At 40.6% G+C, this 21,992-nt stretch overlaps 1 protein-coding gene across 1 annotated transcript; it reads right to left on the minus strand.

Moving 5' to 3' along the window:
* Window positions 1-854: 854 nt before the first annotated feature.
* HPRT1 (hypoxanthine phosphoribosyltransferase 1) lies at window positions 855-18,169 on the minus strand. Its single transcript, XM_015626656.1, has 9 exons — window positions 18,062-18,169; window positions 16,038-16,144; window positions 14,565-14,748; window positions 10,409-10,474; window positions 9,765-9,782; window positions 7,417-7,499; window positions 4,978-5,024; window positions 3,150-3,226; window positions 855-2,545 (listed from the first exon to the last, which is right to left on the minus strand). Exons 1-9 carry the CDS (start codon window positions 18,086-18,088, stop codon window positions 2,498-2,500), a joined length of 657 nt encoding a protein of 218 aa, XP_015482142.1. The 5' UTR covers window positions 18,089-18,169; the 3' UTR covers window positions 855-2,497.
* Window positions 18,170-21,992: the final 3,823 nt, after the last annotated feature.

Here is a 21,992-nt window from a genome sequence, read left to right on the forward strand (position 1 = left end):
ATTTGTGATTCATAAAATGTGGAACTCTAATGAATTTCAAATGCCACATAAATGTTGAAATACAAGATATTCCTTTGTGCTTTCATAATGCTTTAACAATATATGTCTAGGTCGTATAAAGCTGGTGTTGAATTTGCAAAGGTATGACTAAACCCCCAGTCTTTTAACTAAAATTACCAAATAAAAAGTAACAATTTCAAAAGTAGCAGTTTCAATGTTTTTTAAGTGAGGATTTATCTTCCTGTTGTGTGCACACAGCTGCTGTGAAAGGCTGCAGTAGATAGAACTATCCTAGCAAGGGTAAGGGAGGAGGTAACCTTTTATCTAAACAATTTTCAGACTAACAAAAGATTTTGAATAAGGAATCTCTCTGTGGTGATGTACTTGATCTGACAAGCACCTGTGTGAAGTGAGAAAACTTCTGTGTCTGTTGCACAGCACCTGAAATGTGGGAGCATTCAGGAAGATTTTAAGTATAGACCATTTCCATCAGTCACAGGTGGTGTGATAGAAGCAGATCTGTGCTGCCCCAGCATCACTCCTGGGGCCAGTGTGGCTCAACAGCATCTTCCCAAACCTCTCCTGTGACCACACAGTCCATGCAATTCCAACCCTTGCCCCCCAAGCCACCAGGAATTCCCCACTCCAGCTCCAGTTTGAAAGATAAACCTCCTGTTATCACTTAACCCCTCTTCTCTTTCCCAAATCACATCACGTGAGTAATTGCCTTAACCATGACTGGAAAACCTTTCAGGAGACAGAGTATTTCCTCTTCTTGAAGATGCACTGCATATTTTTTCAACAAATTCTTAAACAGGCAGATACACAAAGGTGATTTAAGACAAATCCAGAAATACAATCAGACTTTGTAGTGCATTGGAAGAAAAGCCTGCAGTATAATAATGATCAGCATTCTAATATTTGTTAAAGAGAATTCCAATTTACAAACAGATGTCCCAGAAATGTGGTCATGTGATGTGAATTACATTGTGTGAATTCATATTTTAGGTCTGCTATTACCATCATTAATACTAGGTCAGCTGTAACTGAGCAAGCCATGGATGGACAGTAGTGTACAGTTCTTGGAAAAATACAGACTCAAACTTCAAAACCACAGAAAAATCATTCAAAACAGAATCTTTCAAAAACTCCATTGTGTATTAGGCACTGAGCAGCATTAAATCCGAGGATGTGGTGGGAGAATCGACATGCAGAAGTACAAGAACCAAAAAGCACAGCACAAACACAGGTGTGAGCTGGGCTGCCATGTTCAGAACTGGACTCCACATGAAAAGAAGTGCTAACGAAACAAACCAAAACAATTACTTACAAAATGTGTTTTTTGTGGGTTTTTCCCACATGGATATGGATATGTTTCATGGACATAGAACCTCTACACTTCATTTTTGCCAAGACAGAACAAAGGACTGTTGCTTCAACTGTTCTCTCTGGAATCTGGTTTGGTTAGAGAAGATGCAATTGTTTCAGGATCTTCCCATAGCACTTTAATCATCTGTCTCTTAGACAGGATTGCATTAACCAAAAGCTCTACAAAGGTAACAAATGTAGAGTCTGCCTTCACTGTCACAAGCAGTTACAAAAAATATTATTGAGAAGAAAATTTCAAGAGCACTTTAATATACAGAATGAGTGGGATAGCTGTTTGGGGCTTATTTTAAAGAGACAGCCTTTATTTAAAGTACTTTGCCTTGTAGATCTTATAAAGTAAACATTACAATACTTTTTTTCTCCACAAATATATTAAAATTGTCTAAATTCAAAAGGCAATTCCACAGACTGATGGATATTTTTAAAGAAATAAAATCTAACAGAAATAGGCAGCTCAACTAAAATTAGATTTTAAACATTCTGTTTTGTCATTCCATCTTTAAAAAAAAAGAAAGAAGAAAAACACACTTTTCACCCAGACTTCCTTTACAGCAATAAGGCAACTCCAGGAGATTTGGATGAGCCCCCTGGAGATTACAGATACTGTAACTGGCTGCTCCTCATGCTTTATAACACCCAAAGGTGCAACTATCCATTAATCACAATCACATCTGTGCATTAAAATATAAAACTTAAATTACAGATTTTAAAAATATTACTAATAGACTTCCCTATCATAAAATGTTTTACATTTACAGTACTTGAACTATTTCAGTTCTGGGTTGATGAGGTTTAAGCAATTTACCACTGCAAGAGTTAGACTCTGGAGCTCACAAACAGCACAACCCAACCAGGGGCAGCGATAGTCGGTAGAGTCATAGTGCAAATCAAAATAAGGAGTGCAGAACTGCACTAATTGTTTACATTTCTAAAATATAAATGAACAAGACGAGCTCTTATATTGTACATGCAATAAATTACAGTAAGCATATGGCAATGGGGCTGGGGTATTCTAAAGTGTAGCTGGTGTACCAGAGCTGAAGCCTGTGAAAGATAGGACTCAGTAAACAAAACATTTCAAAGCTCTGTTGTCACTTGAGCTCTGCTTTCATGCTTTGTACTTCTGCTTCCCCGTCTCGCTGATCACACAGATATGCTGAAACAAAATAAAATAAAAAGCTCCTGTTAGGAAAGTAAACTAAGAGACCAAGATTTGACATCAATAACAAACTTCTGAAAGCAACACAAGTGCACTGTACACACTTCAGGAGGAAAGATCTTCTGACACTGTTTATGCAGAAAATCTTAGGCCTTTTTTTGGTCCAAAAATCTCTACACTGACTTCTTCTCTCCTAATTGTCCCACACAGTGTCTGCTGGGTCTGCTGAGACACAGATGAAGAATTAATGATAAAAATAATGTGAACCCTTCTTAACTGCTTCCCAGATCTCTCTTCTTTAACTCTGATGTAACTAAATAAATGCACTTATTTGTTGCAGACATCTGGTGAGACAAGAAACTTCACACAAACTTCACATTATTTCAAAGCTGACAGCTCTGCAGCCTCCACTCTGCATGCAGCAAAATAAGTTTTTAGTTTGATCAGAGCTCCAAACACTGCCCTGCTGCTCTCAGGCTTGTTCTCATCACTAGAACATGAGGCATGATTTACAGAGCAGGGAGAATGATGTAAGGAGATTTCCCTTCCTTCCTCCTCTCCAGTTTTAAATGGAGAAAAACATACGGGAAAAATTACTTACGTTCAAATCTCTGAAGTATTCATTGTAATCTAGGGCGTATCCCACAACAAATTTGTCTGGCACTTCAAATCCAACAACTGAAAAAGACCGTAAATTACCAGTGTGTTAGAAAAAGAACTTCCTAGAGTTCACTAGACCTTTTTACAGAGATGATAAGGAATTTTATAGCTGTAGATTGTAACTAATTTTATTTCTTCTATTCAAGTACCCTCAGATTAATATTTCAGTTATTTTACAACTTTAACTTTGTTGATTTATCAACTAAAGGAAATTAAATGAGATGCATTTATTGGTTCTCACACAGCTGCCTGGTGCTAGTCTGCAAGAAATGAATGGAAGCTCTTAAATTTACTGACAGGATATTATTATGAGAATGTAGAATTCCTTGAAAATGTCCTCTGACTTTGCAAATATGTACAAAACTACCAACCCTACTTGGCACTTCCTAGATGCCTGAAAAGCCATTGCAGCAGCAGTGGACTTGTGAGCACAACACAAGCCCCCCTCACAGCATGATTCCAGAGGCAGCGCCTTGGGGAGCTGGACCTGCACTCCAGACAGGGCTGCAGGAAGGGTCATTTACAGGTTTCAGAAACAAGTGTGGGTTGGCTGCTTTGGGTTTGCTTTTGGCTTTGGTTTGTTGATGCTTTTTGTTTGGTTGTGATTTTTATCTCCCAAAAAATCTGCCTTAAAAGGGGACAGCAACCATTCCAGATTGTCTGAACAGCTCTAGCAGGACATTTTGTCAGGCAGTACCAGTCCACCCTGTCACTATAAAATGACCAAAAAGAGTAATTAAATTATTTAAAATATAAAATTTCCAAAGTGCTTTTCCCCACACACTAAAATGAAAGACTCCTGAGCGGGAAAGCTGTGTCTTTTTTCTCTCCTTGGCCAAAGTAAGGAAAACTGAGATAAAGCATGCAATTCAAATAAAAGGCTACAGGCACTTTTGGAAAAACCAAGGTGATGTTTAATACTTACTGGGCCTCACAACACAGGGATAAAATGGAGGCCCAGCCACTGCTGCCTTGTTGTCTCCTTCAGAGCTCACATGTCCTGCTCAGGACAGGTTGTCTCTAGGGACAGATGGCAAAACAAGTCATCTGCTGCAAGATGCTCCAAAGGCACCATTAGCCCAGCTAAGCCTATAATGAGATCCCAGAAATGAGGGGCGTCCTTGAATGAGGGGAACACCTCAATGAAGCTTCAGAAAGCTTCACTTACAGAGCATTGTACAGCCTTGGAAAAGAGGAGGAAGAGGATGTGATTCTGCTGCTCAATTCACTTCACTTCCATAATGAAAATAACAGGAATTTAGCCTCTGGAACACAGTTAAAACACACAGCCCTGCCCAAGGCATGAGGAGCTGTCACTTTCTTACCACAGTCTGCTATGGATGTTCCTTCATTAACAGTCTTGGGATAGACAGAGGACAAGAAGGGAGTAATTCAGATACCCAGACATAACAGTGCCAATTTAGGTATTTTATCAGGTGGATAGGCTAAGGCACACAAATCACTCCCAAAAGTGTCAAAAGGTGAATCCAGCAGTGAAACATTTGACTACATGCAAGCTGAGAGAATTTTGCACATGTAACCTAGACCAAAATATCAAAGTTTGATTTTCAATATAATAAAATGTTGCAAATGTTATAAATTCTGATTAAGTGTCTCAAAATACATTCCAAATATTTAAATTATCTAAACAAGAGCAAACTTTATCAAGAATAAAAACCTGTTTGGAACATCCTTGGACTTTGAGCAAAACGTACATGATACACAGACGTACTTTCAATAAAGAAAAATGGTTGTCAAAAGTCACTTACAGTCTGGCCTATATCCCACACTTCGAGGAGTTCTTTTCACCAACAAGCTGTCAAATAAAATTAATGTACAACTGAAATATGGAAAAGCACCATGTACAAATATGTAAGACTGTTTTTATGACAGAGAAGCCGAGTTAGGCCTAAGTGTGCATGACTGACAGCATAATTACACATATTTTAAACCATTATTTTTCTTGCAGGTACAAAAGATCATAATGAAAAAATCAAAACTTTCCAGAATCATGAATGGTTCAGAGCCTTAAGGCTAACTAATAGGTCAGCAAGGAAAAGGCTGGGAGACACTATCTGGATGGATTTTCACTGTGAAAAGTTAGCTTATTGGGATTTTGTATGTTAGTATGTTAGGAACTTCAGGAAGTTCAGCAATTTACCTTGTAGGTAAAGAGGAAACAATCTGGGATATGGCCCAAGAAAAAAGCCCAACAAAAGCCTAAGTTTTATGAAGCAAAAGTTCAGCTGCTTGAATGTAACCTCAATTGCACTTGCACAAATTCTCTTTAACTGGTTTTCACTGGAAGTACTAATTAACCCCATAAAGAAAATGTAATTGATTCTGATGATCAGGGGATACTAGATTTAATAGACAAAGGGGTAAAAAGCATGGAGCTACAAAGCTGGTGTACTGTGGTAGAGAGAAATGCCCTGCTAGCTTAGTTTGATTTGCTCATTATTCAGTAGAGCACAATCCCACAGGCTTGACATTTGTCTGACTGGGAAACAGAGAGGAAAACAAAAAGTGGTTGATGGCTGAATGCAAACAGGACCAGCATAACTCTGTATACTAAACACAGACCCCCCCCTTCCCTCCTGGATCACCACTGAAGATGTGGCTTCATTTGCCACAGTCACAGTTTGGATTTTAGTTCATGAAACTTCTAGTTGGGAGACTTAATTTTTGAGAATTGGTGTAGAATTTGATGAAAGAAACCCCAAAGTAGTACTAGCATTAGTTCACATCTCCCTACTACAACTATTTAATTGTCTGAAGGAAAATAAATAGAAAACTAAATAAATCCCAAACCAAACCAAAAAATAAAGCTCAAAACCCCCAACCCAATCAACAACAGCAACAACAAAACAACAACCAAAAAAATTAACAAAAAATAAAAACAATAGAAGAGAGAGAAGTGAAGCAACTAAGAACATAGTCCTATCTAGAATGCTCATGTTTACCTGGTCAGGTCTTTCCCAGGGCAGGTTTAAACCCAAGAGGTTTAAAATACAAGAAATTGGTCTTTGCACATATTAAATGATATTAATTATATTATATGATATTAACAATATGATATGATATTTTTACACTGTAGTGTTGCAACACTTTTCAGTGACACATACTTAAAAACTAGCCAGGGGAAAAATCCACAATGGCCTCACCTTCAGCAGGTCACCTCCAGATTATCAGCAAGAAGAGCTGTTCTGGTAAGTCTAACAACTGCTTTGACATTGTTATGGCAACACAAGAGATTAGATATTACACCCAGCTCTGCTTTATCTCTAATCCCCAGCAATCATTATGCTTTTATTAAAAAATACACAAGCACAGCATAGCAGTGCAACAGATGCAATTTAGAAATAAGCAGGAGGAATGTTGATATTGGTTAATAATACAATACCATCCTCAACATTTCTTGTTGGTTGCAAGTTATTTAATTATGAAATGTTTTGAAATGAATTGATTAAAGGTGTAACTAAGTAGAAAAGCCTGGAAGAGCATATGGCTGGGTGACTCTCACAGAATGACCTCTAAAGCTCAGCTAACTATGCACACTGCACACTCATATTAGTGTGCAAACTAATTAAATTCCACAATTAAAGAAGAAAAAATAGAAAAATGTCTCGATTGCACAGGTAGACCACTGCAGTATAGTGAAGCTGCAGATACTGCCAGCAGAAACAAACATCTTTGGAGAGACACTACATACAGGTAAGTGACAACCACTATTTTTTTTACTCCCCCTTCTACTTAAAGTCTATATTTATGAACTAAATTTGTGTTTATTAACTTGAGAGGGTATTTCTTTTAATACCAAAATGTTTAAATTCTTCTAGATACTTCTAAACTTGGACTTCAGTGGTAAAAGCCCACAAAGCTTACCATAAGATGATAGGCAAGAGGTGTTCCAGGCATGCACAAGTTATGCCCTTCTGAAGCACAGGAATTCTTCCAGCAATGAGTGGAAAGAACAGTGTTTCCAGTATCCTTCACATACACATGTGCTTATAACATGCAAAAGTGCTTTAGGAGTTTAAACAAGTAGTGACTTCAACATATCACATCACATATGACTCCTGCAGAAATGTTCCCTCCTGTTTCTCTTCCATGGAAACGTGTTCTATGTTTGTTTTTACTTGTTGGTTTGGGGTTTTTTTAAACCTTCTTAATGTGAAAACCAGCACAAATAATCATCAAACATTTACCTGGCTACTTTCACCATCTTTGGATTGTACTGTTTAAGTAGAGACAGCAACGTTTTCATTGTTTTACCAGTATCAATTATATCCTGAAAATAAAAACACTCATGTAAAACAGAATATTAAACATGTCAGAGTAGCACTTTCAAGTTTCTACACCCAAAATTGCTCATCCACAGCAGCATGAAAATATGGCAAACTACAGCCTGTAAAAATGCTCACAACCAAATCCAGGTGGCATGAAACACAGCGTTGGGTTTATGCAACCACGCTGGGTAAAGTGATCACACACGTTAACAAGAGTGCTTAATTGTTGTGGATAACCACGACTTTGGAAGCAGTTGCTGAACAAGCAGTTACTGCAATGACCTTCTTGGCTCCTTCTGGATATTTTATGGCTTGTGCTCCTTGCAGCAATGAGATAATGTTTAATTTGAGTATGATAAGAGTAATGTTAGTCTCGCTGCTGAGCTCAGTTACAGAGTATTCAACAGGAAGAAAAGCAAGGAAAAACAGGCAGAACAACTCATTATTAGAGTTAAAGGAAAAGGAGTACAATTTACTTTACAGAGCCAAGAAATACCTGAAAAAATTGCACAGGGAAGTCTGAGTGCAGTTCTGAAGTCTAAAACATGCTAAAATAAATTTTGACATGGCATTTTAATCCCATTCACTGCACACATAAACAGAAAATAAAAAATATGGCTTGAAACTGAAGCACCAGAAATGGCTGCCTCATTTAGACTCAAACAATCACACTATCTTTAGAGGGACAGTCCTTGCCCTAGCCTAAAATCAAATCTATTTGAAATAAATGAGGCAAACAGCAAAGAAACAGCAATATTCTGGTTTCAGCTGATTTCCCCATGACTCCCAATTAAAATAAAAACCAAACAACAAACTCAACAGAGCACCTGTCAGCATTACCATTAACACTCAATGCTTTTAATCATTAAACTCCAGAGAAGTTGAAGATGTACAGGTATATAGATGAAAATCAAAGCTAGTAAATAAACAGCTACTTCCATGTTCTAAGAGAAAAGCAGAACCTATTACTAATTTTCTGTTGTGTGATGAGCTGTTTATTGGAGATGAATCTCCATTTTGTACAGATTTTTTTTGGACATTAAAGGGATGCAGTAAAGAAAAGCCTAGCGCTCATGACATCAAATTTACAATTGCATTGTAATCTGTGCATTTTATCATTTGACACTTAAAATGGTGATCAGTAAGTGTTCATATCTGAGTGTGTAAGACGAGTCACTGGACAGATGATTCACTAAATAAATAAGAAACTAACCTAATCTGGGGATTACATTCATCTGAAATGGAGCAGATACATAATTAAACACATCTGTCTAGCTGAAGCAAAATATACTTCAAAGGACACCACTGATGACACAATGACTGCTGTATACATACTATTTTGGTAGGAGTTTTGGAACTGCATGTGCTTCCTGGGGAATAATATAACCTTCTCAAATTAGGAAAGTAATACATAGAAACACATTTTATGAGAGGAAACATCCTTTCCTTTGGCTGATGAATCAGTTGCCACAGTTGTTTCTTTGCTTACAAACATGCCATTTCCATTATTTGGAGCCTTAACACATTATTAGATTGCACATCTGTTTTTCCTGTCTACTGCTGCTGCTTCCCTATCCTGAAATTGTCAATTTTACTCAAGGAAAGTGACATTGGCTGCACATTAGCAATGGTGTTGATCAAGATAAAGGTAAGAAAGCAAGAATTAAGCAACAGCACCTACCTGGCAATCAAACTGAGCTGTACTGAACCTGGTATCAACCCAGAGAACCATGACAAGACAGAGGAATAGGAATTCAGCAATTGCAAAACGCCAATTAAGAATTAGCATTCTCTATGCAACTATTCTCTAAAGAAGCTACACACAGGAAGGCTGGGCTTAGATCTGTTTTTCATCTATTTTGGGGTACTTATACTCTTTCCACCTCTGCAGTTTAGTCTCCTAGCTTGCTGTGCTGAACCCAGAACAACAACATGCTTAGTATCACTTTTTTTTGGCTACTTTTTCAAACAAACAAACAAAAAAAAAAGAGAAAAATTAGACATTTTAGAATTGAAAAAATCTCAGAAAACTGAAAGAAAGTACAAACCATTTTAGATGGATGTTTTCCTGGTTAAATATAGCAATTGAATGCAATTTGAGAATTCAAAACACAGCTTATTCAGAGACCACTTGCAAAACTCAGGCCTGAACTAGGAAGCTGGAAACCTTGAAACTAGAAACACTAGGTTTTCTGGCTTAGGAACAACTTCTGTTAGAACTTTTTTATCTGTCACACATTAGAACTTCCAAGTAAAACAGTACTTACTTCCACGATCAAAACATTCTGGTAGAAAGAAAAAGAAAAAGAAATCTGTTAGTATCTAGACAACATACGATTTCTTATTAATCTTCATAATTAATTTTCAGTGCAGTTAAATATTTGTACCATATTTATGTTTACATGTGTAACAGCAACTGCTTTGTAGTTTAACATTCCTGATGCTCTAATAACAATTAGCTGAGATTCTTTTCAACAGCTCCTGTTATGTAGTCTTTGAATTATTCAGACTTTGAAAACTCTAGACATATGCAAAAGAGATCAAAACAGGGTCTATACAATTCCTATTCTTCTAGAGAAGAGTGTCCTACTGCAGTCATGTACAATTCTGTCATACCTACATCCTTTACATTGACATACATGTCTTAAAAATCATCTATGTGTGAGGAGAAGGGGGAAGTGATGTGTTGTAACAGAGCAGGAGCAGTGGTGCTTTAACCCCTGACATCTGGCTCAATGATCTCCACAGAATCACTGGAGAAAAGCAGATTCACAATTTACATTCTCCTATTTCCTCCTCTTGTCACTGCCTACCATGGGGAATTGTGTCCCTGACGTGGGCTGCACCTTACACTATGAATTCCCACCACTCCTTCAGGGCAACACCAACACAGACACACAGAGAGCTGTACCTTTCCAGTCAAGGTTGAGAGGTCATCTCCCCCAATGACTTTGATATCTCCAGTTGACTGATCATTCTAAGAAAGAGGAGGGTGAACGTTAGCATGAGAAGAATTAAACTGATTTTCTTCTTGCAGTAAATGTCAAAACTGTGAAGTACACAACTAGTAAACATTAAAACTTCCAGAAGCATGGAAACAACAGCATCTCTCTATGAACAAAGAAATTACAAGTGATCAACTTCAAAGATGGTATTTCAGATTAAAGACTGTTTGACAAGAGATTTGCATCAACACATGATGAGGCATCATCTCTCATCTGTGACCATTATATACACATATGTATCTGAAAATCAAGGACTCACTATGCATTCTCTACAGATATAGAAACAGGACAAAAAACACTTCTGGTCTCCAAGCTACAGGATACTATATAGCTGGTAATTTACATTTTAAACTTTATTGCTTTGGAAAGTCTTATTCTGAATAAGAATAGGCAATCATAACAAGAATAGCCAGCAAACAAGGCACTGATTACTATTTAGAACAATAAGCTACAAAAATAACCAGAAAAGCTTATGCTCAGTTTACAGCCAATATTGGCAACAAATCAAATTAGTCCTTATACAATTGAACAGCAACACAGGTACACCATCACTACACTGCATTTTGCTTCACTAAATCTAAACTGTGATAAAAATTTAAATGAACTGTTATATAGGAAAGTTAAAAACAGCTAATAGGAGTGCCTCACAAATCTTTGCAGTTTATTAAACTCAGTCAATTGACTTTAAACCTTGAAGTGTCTCACAGTTCATATTAGATGTCATATTTACATGCTAAGTTCCTGAGCAATAAAAGGGTGAAACAACAGTTAAAGATTTCTGACATTGGTTGTAACCAGATTTCCACTGGCAAGAAATTTGTTTAATCATTAAGCAAGGTTTTAATTATCTTTAGGAGCCTTATTTTCAAGTTCAGTACTGGTTATACTTTAATGCTTCATGGTTTAACACATGAGAGTTTTACTGTTTAGAACTATTACCACTGCCTCCCTGTTGTCACTGCTGAAAAACAATTAAGTTTTACAAGATTGGAACTCCTGACTCAAGTGACTCCAAGATCACCTTTTAAAATGGCATTTCAAGTTCCTTACATTATCTGCTGTAAGGTTTGGTTAGCAGAGACCTTTCAGAATAGTGCTTTGACCAACCTAGCCAGAGTTTACCACACAGTCCACCAAAAATCCCTATTTTCGCCAGTGACAGCACAACACATCCACTGTCTTTTGGCTGCCCTTCATGACAATACAAGCAACATTTGCTCATTTCCATGCTTAAATGCAGGAGACTGGTGGAAAGCCATTCTTCTTGTAACACAAAGAGAATAAACTGCTTGTCAAGAATACTGAGAGCCAGATCACAAACACTATATTTCCATTTCTTAACAGCTTGCCAGATCATTAAAATTCATCCGTAAGGACTTGGAAAACTGGAGTTACAAGTAAAGTTTAATCATAGCTTGATCATGTCAGTATTCTTACAGAACTATTTTGGGTGCAGTACAGTATGAACTTTGCATTGCAACACAAAAAAAACCCCCATATGCTTGTAAATATTAAATGATCAGTTTGAAACAAGAATAGACCTTCAATTACATCAATTACAGAACCATTACAAAAGTTCATCTGCTTGATTTATGCGACCAGGATATTTTTAACATCTTTTATCCAGTGTGTGAAGGCAGGCAGCATGATCCAGTAATCATATCCAGAGACAGCAACAAGAGAGTTGAAAGCTCCACTTTCAACTGTCCATTACAGTCTGTGATGATTTTCACACCACTAAACACAGATCCCTTCCTGTAGCAAAGCACAGATCAAAACTACAGAGCAGATTTAGCACTCTGACACTATTACTGATGGAAGACTCAGACAAGCTGTTACATATATGTCCATGAGAGGATAATCTTATCCAGTCTATCAAATTATGCAATCAAAAGGACCTAAATTTGGATATTAATAACCACCTAAGTGAGTTTACAGAAAAGAAATGCTCAAAAATAGTGTAGTGGAGGCATCACATAACAGCAGCTCCTCACTCATCCAGAACAAGAAAACATTCTTTTATAGAAATGGCTGACAAAATCAAAAGCCCTCAAGCCAACACCTCAAGGAAAACATTTGACTTCAATAGCTTTCTGTCTACATTTCTCTGCTTTTCTCCTCATCTACTTGTTTCTATAGTAAAATAACAATTGTAATCTCCATAAAACTTATTTTGCTGCTCACTCCCCTATTAATATCAAGGCACTGTAGTTCTGAGAGGGAATAAATAAAAACAGCTGTAGCAAAGAAATGAACCAAAACACACCTGGGATACCAGTAAAATGTCAGCCTTGCTTTTTAGCAGAGATTTTTTTCAGGTGTTTCAAACTATTTCTCCAGTATTTTTTTCCTGAGTTAGGAAGTAGTGAGCATGAAGGGTGTAGTCTTTGTACTGATTTTTTAAACAAACAAGTTATTGGTAGTCTTCTTAAGTTGAGAAAGCAGAAGATACAAAATTTCCTCTCTAAGAAAAAACAGGCAGAAGCCATAATTTCCTACTCTTTAACCTACTATTCTATAATAGAGACATTCAGTTTTCTGTCGTTTTTACAGGCAGAATACATGGGCATGTGGGGGTGTTGGGGTGAAGTGGACTGGAGGCAGGAGCCTCCCCTTTTGTGAGGCACAGAAGAAGAGAGGCTCAGACTGCTGTCCCTCGCTGATTTGAGCACAGTGCATAAGCACAAAGTGCCTTGTGAGATACAACCAAAGGCTGGCACGAGCCCTTCTGCCCAGCCTTGCACTCTCATTAAAGCACATAACTAAATTAGTGCCTCGTGCTCTGCAAACCCAAGTGTGGTCTCCAGGTAACCCCTGGACAAGCAGCTGTGTGTGTGCCTCAGGCAGCCAGGGCTGCTTTTCCTGCAAAAAGACTGCACCAAAGCTCCATGCAGTTCTTGCCTTTGTCACAACATGTTAATGGAGAGCTTGACAGGAATCACGGATTTATCAAGTTCTGCAACAGCCCAGACTAAGCCTGCAAATAATTCCATCTCAGGTTTCACAGTTTAATAAAATAAAGGATGAGAGTGTTTTTTTTCAATTCAGTCACCCGTATTTTTCTGCTGGGATAGGGACTGACCTACAGCTGTAACAAGTAACCCTGACTTCAATGCAAAGCTGCTGATACAGAACAACAGCATAACATTGTAAAACAATGTATTCAAACATTTTAAACTGAAACTAAAAAAAAAAAAGTCATTATTTCCATCTTATAGATGGTCTTAGGGAAAAAAATAATAAATTTCTGGAATCCCAAAAAACATGAGACTTGGCTACCAGTAAGTTGGAAATCATACAGTGTTTACAAACACCTGCTTCTTCCCCTGACCTGCACAACATAACCCCATGCTTCCTTCTGTAAAACCTGAAAGTTACCTTGTGTTACAGGATGTTCTGTTTCCCTAAAAAGTTGAATATTTGTGCTCAGAATCAAAATAAATGATTTCTCTAAAAATCTAAACCCAAGGCAACCTATGCCTTGTCTTGAAAAGGTAATGCAATATTCAGAAGCTATTAATTCACTTATCTAGATTAATGTATCTAGTGTTTACTCATGGCCAAATACAATTAATTTGGTTCAGTGTTTGGTTCATCCAAACAAAAATGAGATAGGGAACCATTTCTGTAGCTTTCAAGTCATCCTGTCCAAGAATGATGACTGGGCCATATAAAACTCCCAGAACTAATTTTTTGTAATAATAGTTGCAGGAGATTTCTCTGTACCAGTCTAGAGGCACAGCTTTAGAGAGGAGGCTGTGGGCAGAGAAGAAACTGTTGAACAAGTAAAGGACATGTAAAAGGTCTCTCTCCTCAGCATAACGATTTTACTGGGGTGAGGAGATAACAAGATCTAAAAGAAAACATATTCTATAATAAGGCAGAGAAAGAGTAAATTGGCTTGTGACTCTAAATTCCCCTATTTTTCTTTCTATTTTTCCCCTATTTTTTTCCTATCTGTTTAATATTAGCATATTAGGGTAGTAACAATATTAAACCACCTCTGTTAATAATTTGTAGTCTACTTAGCTAAAAAGTGCACAGTACTGCATAGATACTTACACAATAACTCTTCAACCTAATGAAGTCGACTGTCATGGGGATTGATTTGTCACTGTTTCTGTTCAGGGCTTTGATGTAGTCTAATAAATCAGCAAAAAATTTATAGCCACCCTTGAGTACACAGAGTGCCACAATGTGGTGTCCTCCCATGCCCTTCATAATTTCTCGTGCCAGTCTCTCCGTCCTAAACAAAACCAAGGAAGAGTGAGCTGTCATAACATTTCATTTGTTCATCACAGCAGCAGTGTCTGATACTCCTAGCAGCAGCAAACACACGCAGCAAACTTGGAAATGCATTTTGCTTGGAAATATTTGCCCACCACTTCGGTCACTTTTACATGTTACTGGTCAACAAACTTTTGCTTTTCAAGGTTAATCCAACAGTAGCACTGCCAAATGAGCTTGTTTTCCTATGTCACAGGCAGCCAAAGCAAACCTTAACACCCTGAAACTATTTCACTGTCAGATATGAGACATGAAGGTGTGTTTTTTCCTTCCAAAGACATGTTCAGCTTCCATGCAAAGAGCAATGTAAGCTAACACAACCCCAAAGGCAGCAGCCCTCACCAGCTGACAAGCAAGAAAACTCTCAAATTGTAAACTGAAGAGTTTATGTTTATTTGCCAAATCAGAATGCCAGAAACTTGTCCTGAAAGCAGAATACAATACCAGCAAGGCAGAGCAAGAGAACACTGCACCATTTTTCTGCAATAATTGTTTCTAAATTTATTTTGCCATTTATTTTAGAAAGCATGGTCTGCATTTATTGTGTGCCAGCTGACAGCAGGTTTCTCAGAGAAAGCCAACCATTAGAATCTTTACGTCAATTCCTTAATGACATGTACTTTGTCCAATTTTTTTCCTCTATATGGACTTCCAGTTCCTCATAAAGGAAATTAGCAACTTACAAACACAAAGAAAAACAAAAATGTCTTGCAGGCTTATGAACACATTTCTGATCACACAAGATAAAACTTGCACAGCACATCACAGATTTCAGCAACCACAGAAGTGACAGATTGATATTTGCAGAAGATAACGTCTTTCTCGGAAGGCAGGAGAAAGTTGGACATAATTTATCAACATGAGAGAGTCAAAAATGATGTGATTAATATTTTACTTTTATTAATATCTTATGGAAATTCAAGAGACTATATTTTCAGACTGAACTGACACAACAAAACATCTCTAGTTAGATTTTAAGAAGGTAAAACATCAAAGAAACACTGGAAAGCAAGTCCTAAGTTGCTACATACTACAAAATTTCACTTGAGAATTATGAGCAATTTTCAAAGAATAGCATGACTGCAAATGTACAAACTCTTAGAAGCCAAGGAAAAAAAAAATTAATTGTACATTCGAGTCTCTAATTAAATGTAATCTATTTAGGCAGTCTCCAAGCAGCAAAATTATCACTGGAAGATGTTTATTCCAGTTTCATGCAATCAATGTACTGTCTGAAGTGAAACAAACCTGTCCATGATGAGCCCATGAGGAATATAGACTTTTTCCAAATCATCTGCATAATGTTTAGGTATGCAGAACAAATCCAGGTCGTAACCTTGTTCATCATCGCCAATCTGAAAAGGAAATAAGGTGAGATTTCTACAAAGACTTATAGAAAGTCTGTGCTGAGAAACTTCAAGTCCTTTGCTTTATTCAGTAAAAACTATCAAACCCACAACGCTCATCAGAACCACCTTATGTTCCCCCTCTCTAAAAACATCAGTCACACTGAACACAGAGTAAAGTGTAATCTGAGAGCTCACAAGGGTTACTTGAAATATTGTGAGTTGTTATACAATGCAATGTGTGAAGGAAAGTCCTACAACGTTCTTCTCTAGTGGAGAGCAGGAAAGTGAAGTTACTACACCTCATTGAAACTCTATATTCCATTACAAAAATAAGCTTTTTAAACCCTTTGATTTTCCTAGTGTAATGCAAAACCTGGTATCTGCAATTAAGCAAGCAGAGGTTCTGACATGGACACCTTCCAAATCTCCACAACACTTGATCACAACAAAACACAGGAGCCAGTTTGCAGGACAAGACAAGAGAGCTACTTGAGCATGCCAAGTTATGCTGCTATGAAGCAACTCTGCTCTGACCACCGTTTCCAAAACAAGGAGGTTCAAGATCATTCAGAATCTGAAATTAAAGCTTTCAGCAACCTGTTCCACATGGGCAAACTCCCTATATGAAACAGCCTGCAACACTGGCAAGTGCATATTAATTAGGACAAGGGATTAGCATACATACATAATGATACCGAACACTGCTGAGGTTCAGGGCACACTGTCACATCAAACAGAGTCTTCCTTGAACCCTAACCCTGCTGCAGCTTGAAAATGATGTGGTTTTTTAATTACTTCCCTCTCTGGTTATGTAGCTGAACACTAACTACTAGGTGAAAAAGAATTTCAGAGGGAAAACAGAAGGTTAGTACTGACAGTTCACCAGGGCAGGCATTTTAAGGATTTATTTTGGCTACTAGTGCCCTTACAGGAATCAAATCTTATTTCAGTGCCTGTGGAAACACTTACCTGTCCAGTGGCCAGACAACTGCTTGCATGGAGTTTTTGTTGATTAATCTTTAATGAGTATTTCATCTGGGGTATTTCATTATTATTTCACCCTCCCATCCAAAACTGACCCTGTGTGAGCTGCACACACACAGCTCGAGCTCATGGTCCCTGCAGTTCACAAGGACTTATTTTAAGAAATAAGGCAGGTCCTTCCCAAAACTCATGGGGTTTTTCTTTGGTCAGACCCATCGTTATATCGAGCGTGTCTACTAAACCTTCCGTTCTGCATCTGGAAGGGAATGGGCTCTTCCTACAGGTTTTGTCAGGGTTTTTATGGACTGCAGGGATTTACTGTCGCAACCTCGCGGCTGTCACAGCTCTCGGCCATCAGACACGCACTTCATCAGCACTGCCACTTGCTTTAAAACGATAAATAGAAATGAGCATTTAGAGCCTTAGCAGATGCGGCAATTACGCAAAAATATAAAGGATGCTGCTCCTGCAGAACCAGACCCAGCTCACACACGTGGGGCTCTCCCGACCAGAGCCTCCCGCACGCCCCGAACAGCAACAGGAATAGGAAGTTGTGCCGCGCTGGGGGAAGTTCTTCCACCTTCGCTCCGGAGGCGCCAACGCCGGCTATGCCCGCCGCCCTCGGGCTCCGGATCCCCCCGGATCTCACCCCGAGGGACCCGCGGCCGCTCCGGGAAGGGACGCGCCCGGCCGGGGGCAGGGAGGGCAGGGACGGGCAGCTCCGGGCCCGGCGCCGGGAGGCCGGGGCTGCCTTCAAGGTGACTCCGCGGGGCGGCGGCTCCCGGAGCCCAGGGACGCCACACGCCAGGCCACAACACACGATACGACACGCCATCCCCCACGTTCCCTCACAGATCACCCTATTCGGGGGGCAGGAGGGGGACAGCGGCCCCGGCGCTCAGCATCCCCCGTCCCGCGGGCGGCAGCCTCCACACTCACCACGATGCAGGGGCTGGGGGTCGCCATGGAGCGCGGCCCCGCCGGCGGCGGCTGCGGGCGGCTCGGAGCGGCGGGAGCGGGCGCTGGAAGCGACAGGAACGACGGCGGCAGCGGGCGGTGGGAGCAGGAGGCGCCGCGCCCGCAGCGGCCCCGGCGCCGCCTCCGCGCCCTCCGCGCTCCCCGCCCTCAACATGGCCGCGACGGAGCCGCCCTCAGCACCGCCGTGTAGCGGCCCCGGGCGCGGGGAGCACTGCGAGGGACGGGGGAGAGGGGACACATCAGCGGAGCTGTTCTCTCGGTGGGGCTCTCCCCATCCCGGCAGGGTGCAGGTGTCCCCGCGCTGTCGCACATCCACACTCCTGGTCTTGAGAGTTGACCCGTCCCTCCCACAGCACGATGTGCGTTCCCCGACCCCTCAGGATGACACGGGAAGGTGCTTGTGTCCAGTTCTGGGCCCCTCAATTCAGGAAGGACACTGAGGTGCTGGAACGAATCGAGAGAAGGGCAACAGAACTGGGTGAAGCATCTGGAGCTCAAGTGTGATGAGGAGCTCTCGAGGGAGCTGGGGGTGTTTGGCCTGGAGAAAGGACGCTCAGGGGGGACCTCAGCGCTGGGCACAACTCCCCGACGGGAGGCTGCAGCCAGGTGGGTGTCAGGCTCTTCTCACGGGGAACCAGCGATAGGACAAGGGGACACAGCCTTAAGAACAGGTTTAGGTTGGACATTAGGAGGAATTTCTTCACAGAAAGGGTGATTACACATTGGAACGGGCTGCCCAGGGAGGTGCTGGAGTCACCGTCCCTGGAGATGTTTAAGGGAAGACTGAATGTGACACTCGGTGCCATGGTCTGGTTGACAAGGTGGTGTTGGGCCACAGGTTGGACTCAATGACCTCGGAATTTTTTTTCCAACCTAATTGATTCTGTGCTTCTGTGACTCCTATGTCCAGGGGGAACAGGGTGGGTAACTGCTGAACCAGAACCAGGCACAGGGATGCACATCCATCAGGTGTTCACATCCATGGAGGGGCTCCACAGAGATAAAATAATAACTAAGCATGGATAGTTCCAGTGGTTTCAAATGAGAGAAAGAAAAAAAAAGTGTCAACTTTTCCTGTAGTTGTGGACAGTAAGGACAATTAAGGACAATACAACAGTACAAATGGAAATATGATTTTTTATATTATGTTGCAGCTGAAGTCTTCCCCCCTCTTTCTCTAAGGGGTGGAAACCAAGTTTTACTTTATGCTGCATAAAATCTTGGTGTCAAGAAGAGGATAATGATTCTTAAAAATAACTTTACTTATAAAGAACAATCACCCTCTGAAATGCATCTAGCATTATTACTGTTTGCTCAGAAAACACAATGAAATCAAATTAAGTGTTCCTTTGTATGAAACAATCAATTTAAGCAAATTTTAACTCAGCAAATGGGCACAATCCCTCTTGAGTGCTCTATTGTTACAGTCTGGGTGGATTAACTGGAGTGGGTGGAAGGAGCCTTTATTGAGTTGCCTGGAGCAGCAGAATGAAACATGCCCTGCAGCTGAGGGATATCAGGAACGTGTCATAGCTGGACCATTTCCAGAAGGCCATGAAGAACAGGTGCCCTGTCAAGTTCAGGGAGAGCCTGACATTAGTGGGCAGTGGGTGCTATCTATGGAGAGACTCTGCAACCTCAGAAGAATTGCAGGATCTGATCGTATTTTAGTTACTGAAGACATTTCTCATTAATGAATAATATCAAAGTCTGCCATTAAAAGTAGCATCCAACAGCACCTTTCTGGTGGCAGGAGTTGTTGGCTTGACTTCCATGCTTGACATTGCTTCTCCCCAGCAAACAAAACCATTAGTCCTGTTTTGCCCTTTTGGATGAGCAATTTCTTTGTTCCTCCTGCCAAACAGCACATTCCTGGATCCAAAGCATTTCTGGTCCTGCTGGCACCCCATTATGGAGAGAAAAACAGATTTGCAAAAGCAAAAGTATTTGCTGATATTACAGGAAGTTAGGTAGCTGAGATCAGCACCAGATTTAGTAGATGACCAGTTTTGCTCTTGCTGGTTACGAGGCTTGCAGGGCAGGGTGAGGGAGGGGGTTCAGAGGTACCTGGGAGCTGCACATTTTCTGTCTAGATGATGCAAAAGGCATAAGGTGGGAAAGCCAAAGTTTTGATTTCTCTGGTATGCACAGCTTTTTACAAGGCAAAATAATGTGATAAATGTGCAGAGTGTTTTGTCTCTAAATAGACTCTTAATTTCATAATTATTTTGTCCTCCGTTGCCAGCCAGGCATATCTCAGTACTCAGTGAACCATGGCCTGTGTGAGCACGAATTGTAAATAATTTTGTTAAAAGACTTTTAAAAACCTTATCTGCTAACCACATGTCCCCACTGGTGGGGTACCTGGAGGTAGCAACTGAGTATTCATCTTTTGGAAGCACCTGAAATGGTGTGTGCTGGGTCAGATCCTCAGGTCAGTGCCCATTCACCAATCCCCTGCTCTTCTTCCCTCCCAGCTTTGTCATTGCTGCTGGGTGACTCACAGGGAATCAGCAGAATTTATCTGCTGATTTTGTTTCACAAAAAAAGTCTCCTAAAAAAAGCAAAGAGTACAACCAATTTCCAGCAGATTAACTAGACCAGCAGGACTCCCTTGTGACCAGAAATTTGTCTGTGCAGACAGAATGTGAGAAAATGGAGAATTCCAGGCATATGAACCCAGTCCTGAGAGGAGCACTACCATTTTTAATCAAGAGGAAAACCAAAAAGAAATATCTGATTAAATTATATACAGAGCATTCACTAGAATGTGAATTTAGAGCACAAGCATCCCATTTTCTTCATGGCTGCAAAGACTGACTAGCAGTTTAAATAGCATGTAATTATTTTTCTAGCCAAATGTTTCAAATGGGAGAGGAAGCCAGATGTACCAAAACATTTAGAAAGAGACACACCCTTCCTAAGAAACAGGGAATAGATGTTGTTCGTTGCAAAATACCTTTTAAAATCATGTTCTTGTTTTCTGTCTTGTTGATTCCTGTGAAAGTTTGTCATCACAGTGATTCTCAGTGGTGACAGTCTCCATGGATTTTGGAAAGTGGCGCCTATCTACTTACTGGTTTCAAGACTGGGATATGTTGGATGGTGGGAGTTTATCGAAGTTTTCTCTCCCTGCCCAGGAGAGACAGTAATAAGTGACAGTTTACTTATCAAAACTAAGATAAGCAAAACCTCTGAACTGATGTGCTTCTCAGGAGCTGTAGGTAACTTCCCCTTTTCACTGAAAAGGTTGTCACAGTCCAGGATGGAGGCTGGGGGAATTATGGACATTTGGTCTTTATTCAGTAGTGCAAGAACTGGTCAGTGACATAGAATTTACATAATTAGTACAAAACACTCAGCGGTGGCTGATCAAAAATGTGAACCATCCTCAGAAACTCAGCCTGCATCGCTGCAGACACAGCTCTTTGGGCTGGCATTTCTGGTGTTTATCAGCTTTTGCTTGCCAACATCCGCTAAGAACGATCCCCGTGGCCGTGGCTCAGCAGGACCAGACACGCCACGGCTCTGTCACAGCAGAGCGGAGGGGCCGCGCTCGGCACTGTGTTCTCCCACGGCAGCCGCAGCCCTGCCCGGCCGGAGGGACCGGGGCCAGCCCTGCCGAGGCCAGCTCGCCTCAGGGCCTGCAGAAACTGCAACAAGGATTATTGAAATGGCACAAAACAAGCAAAGGCACATCCCGTCACTGAAGCAGGGCATGGACTCAGCACGGCCAGACCTGAAGCACAACCCTGTGCTCTGGGGCCTTGTGCCCGTAAAGGCACCCGAGACTTTGGTAGCCCAAGCCCCACAGCTGTGACTGAGCTCACGTGTGGTGAACCTTCCCCCAGCAGCTCTGGGGTCTGGGCTTGCTCCTCTCCTTGCTTTCCAG

This window comes from Parus major, chromosome 4A (assembly GCF_001522545.3).
Source record: "Parus major isolate Abel chromosome 4A, Parus_major1.1, whole genome shotgun sequence".
Classification (NCBI taxonomy): domain Eukaryota; kingdom Metazoa; phylum Chordata; class Aves; order Passeriformes; family Paridae; genus Parus; species Parus major.

Bases quoted from the DNA above. Each gene is read 5' to 3' on its own strand.
- HPRT1 (XM_015626656.1), bottom strand. From the start codon at position 18,088: ATGGCGACCCCCAGCCCCTGCATCGTG. The intron at 3,227-4,977 runs GTAAGTGACTTT...GGTCTTTTTCAG, and splicing joins TGTGGGATATAGGCCAGACT to TTGTTGGATTTGAAGTGCCA. The intron at 2,546-3,149 runs GTAAGTAATTTT...ATTTTGTTTCAG, and splicing joins AATACTTCAGAGATTTGAAC to CATATCTGTGTGATCAGCGA.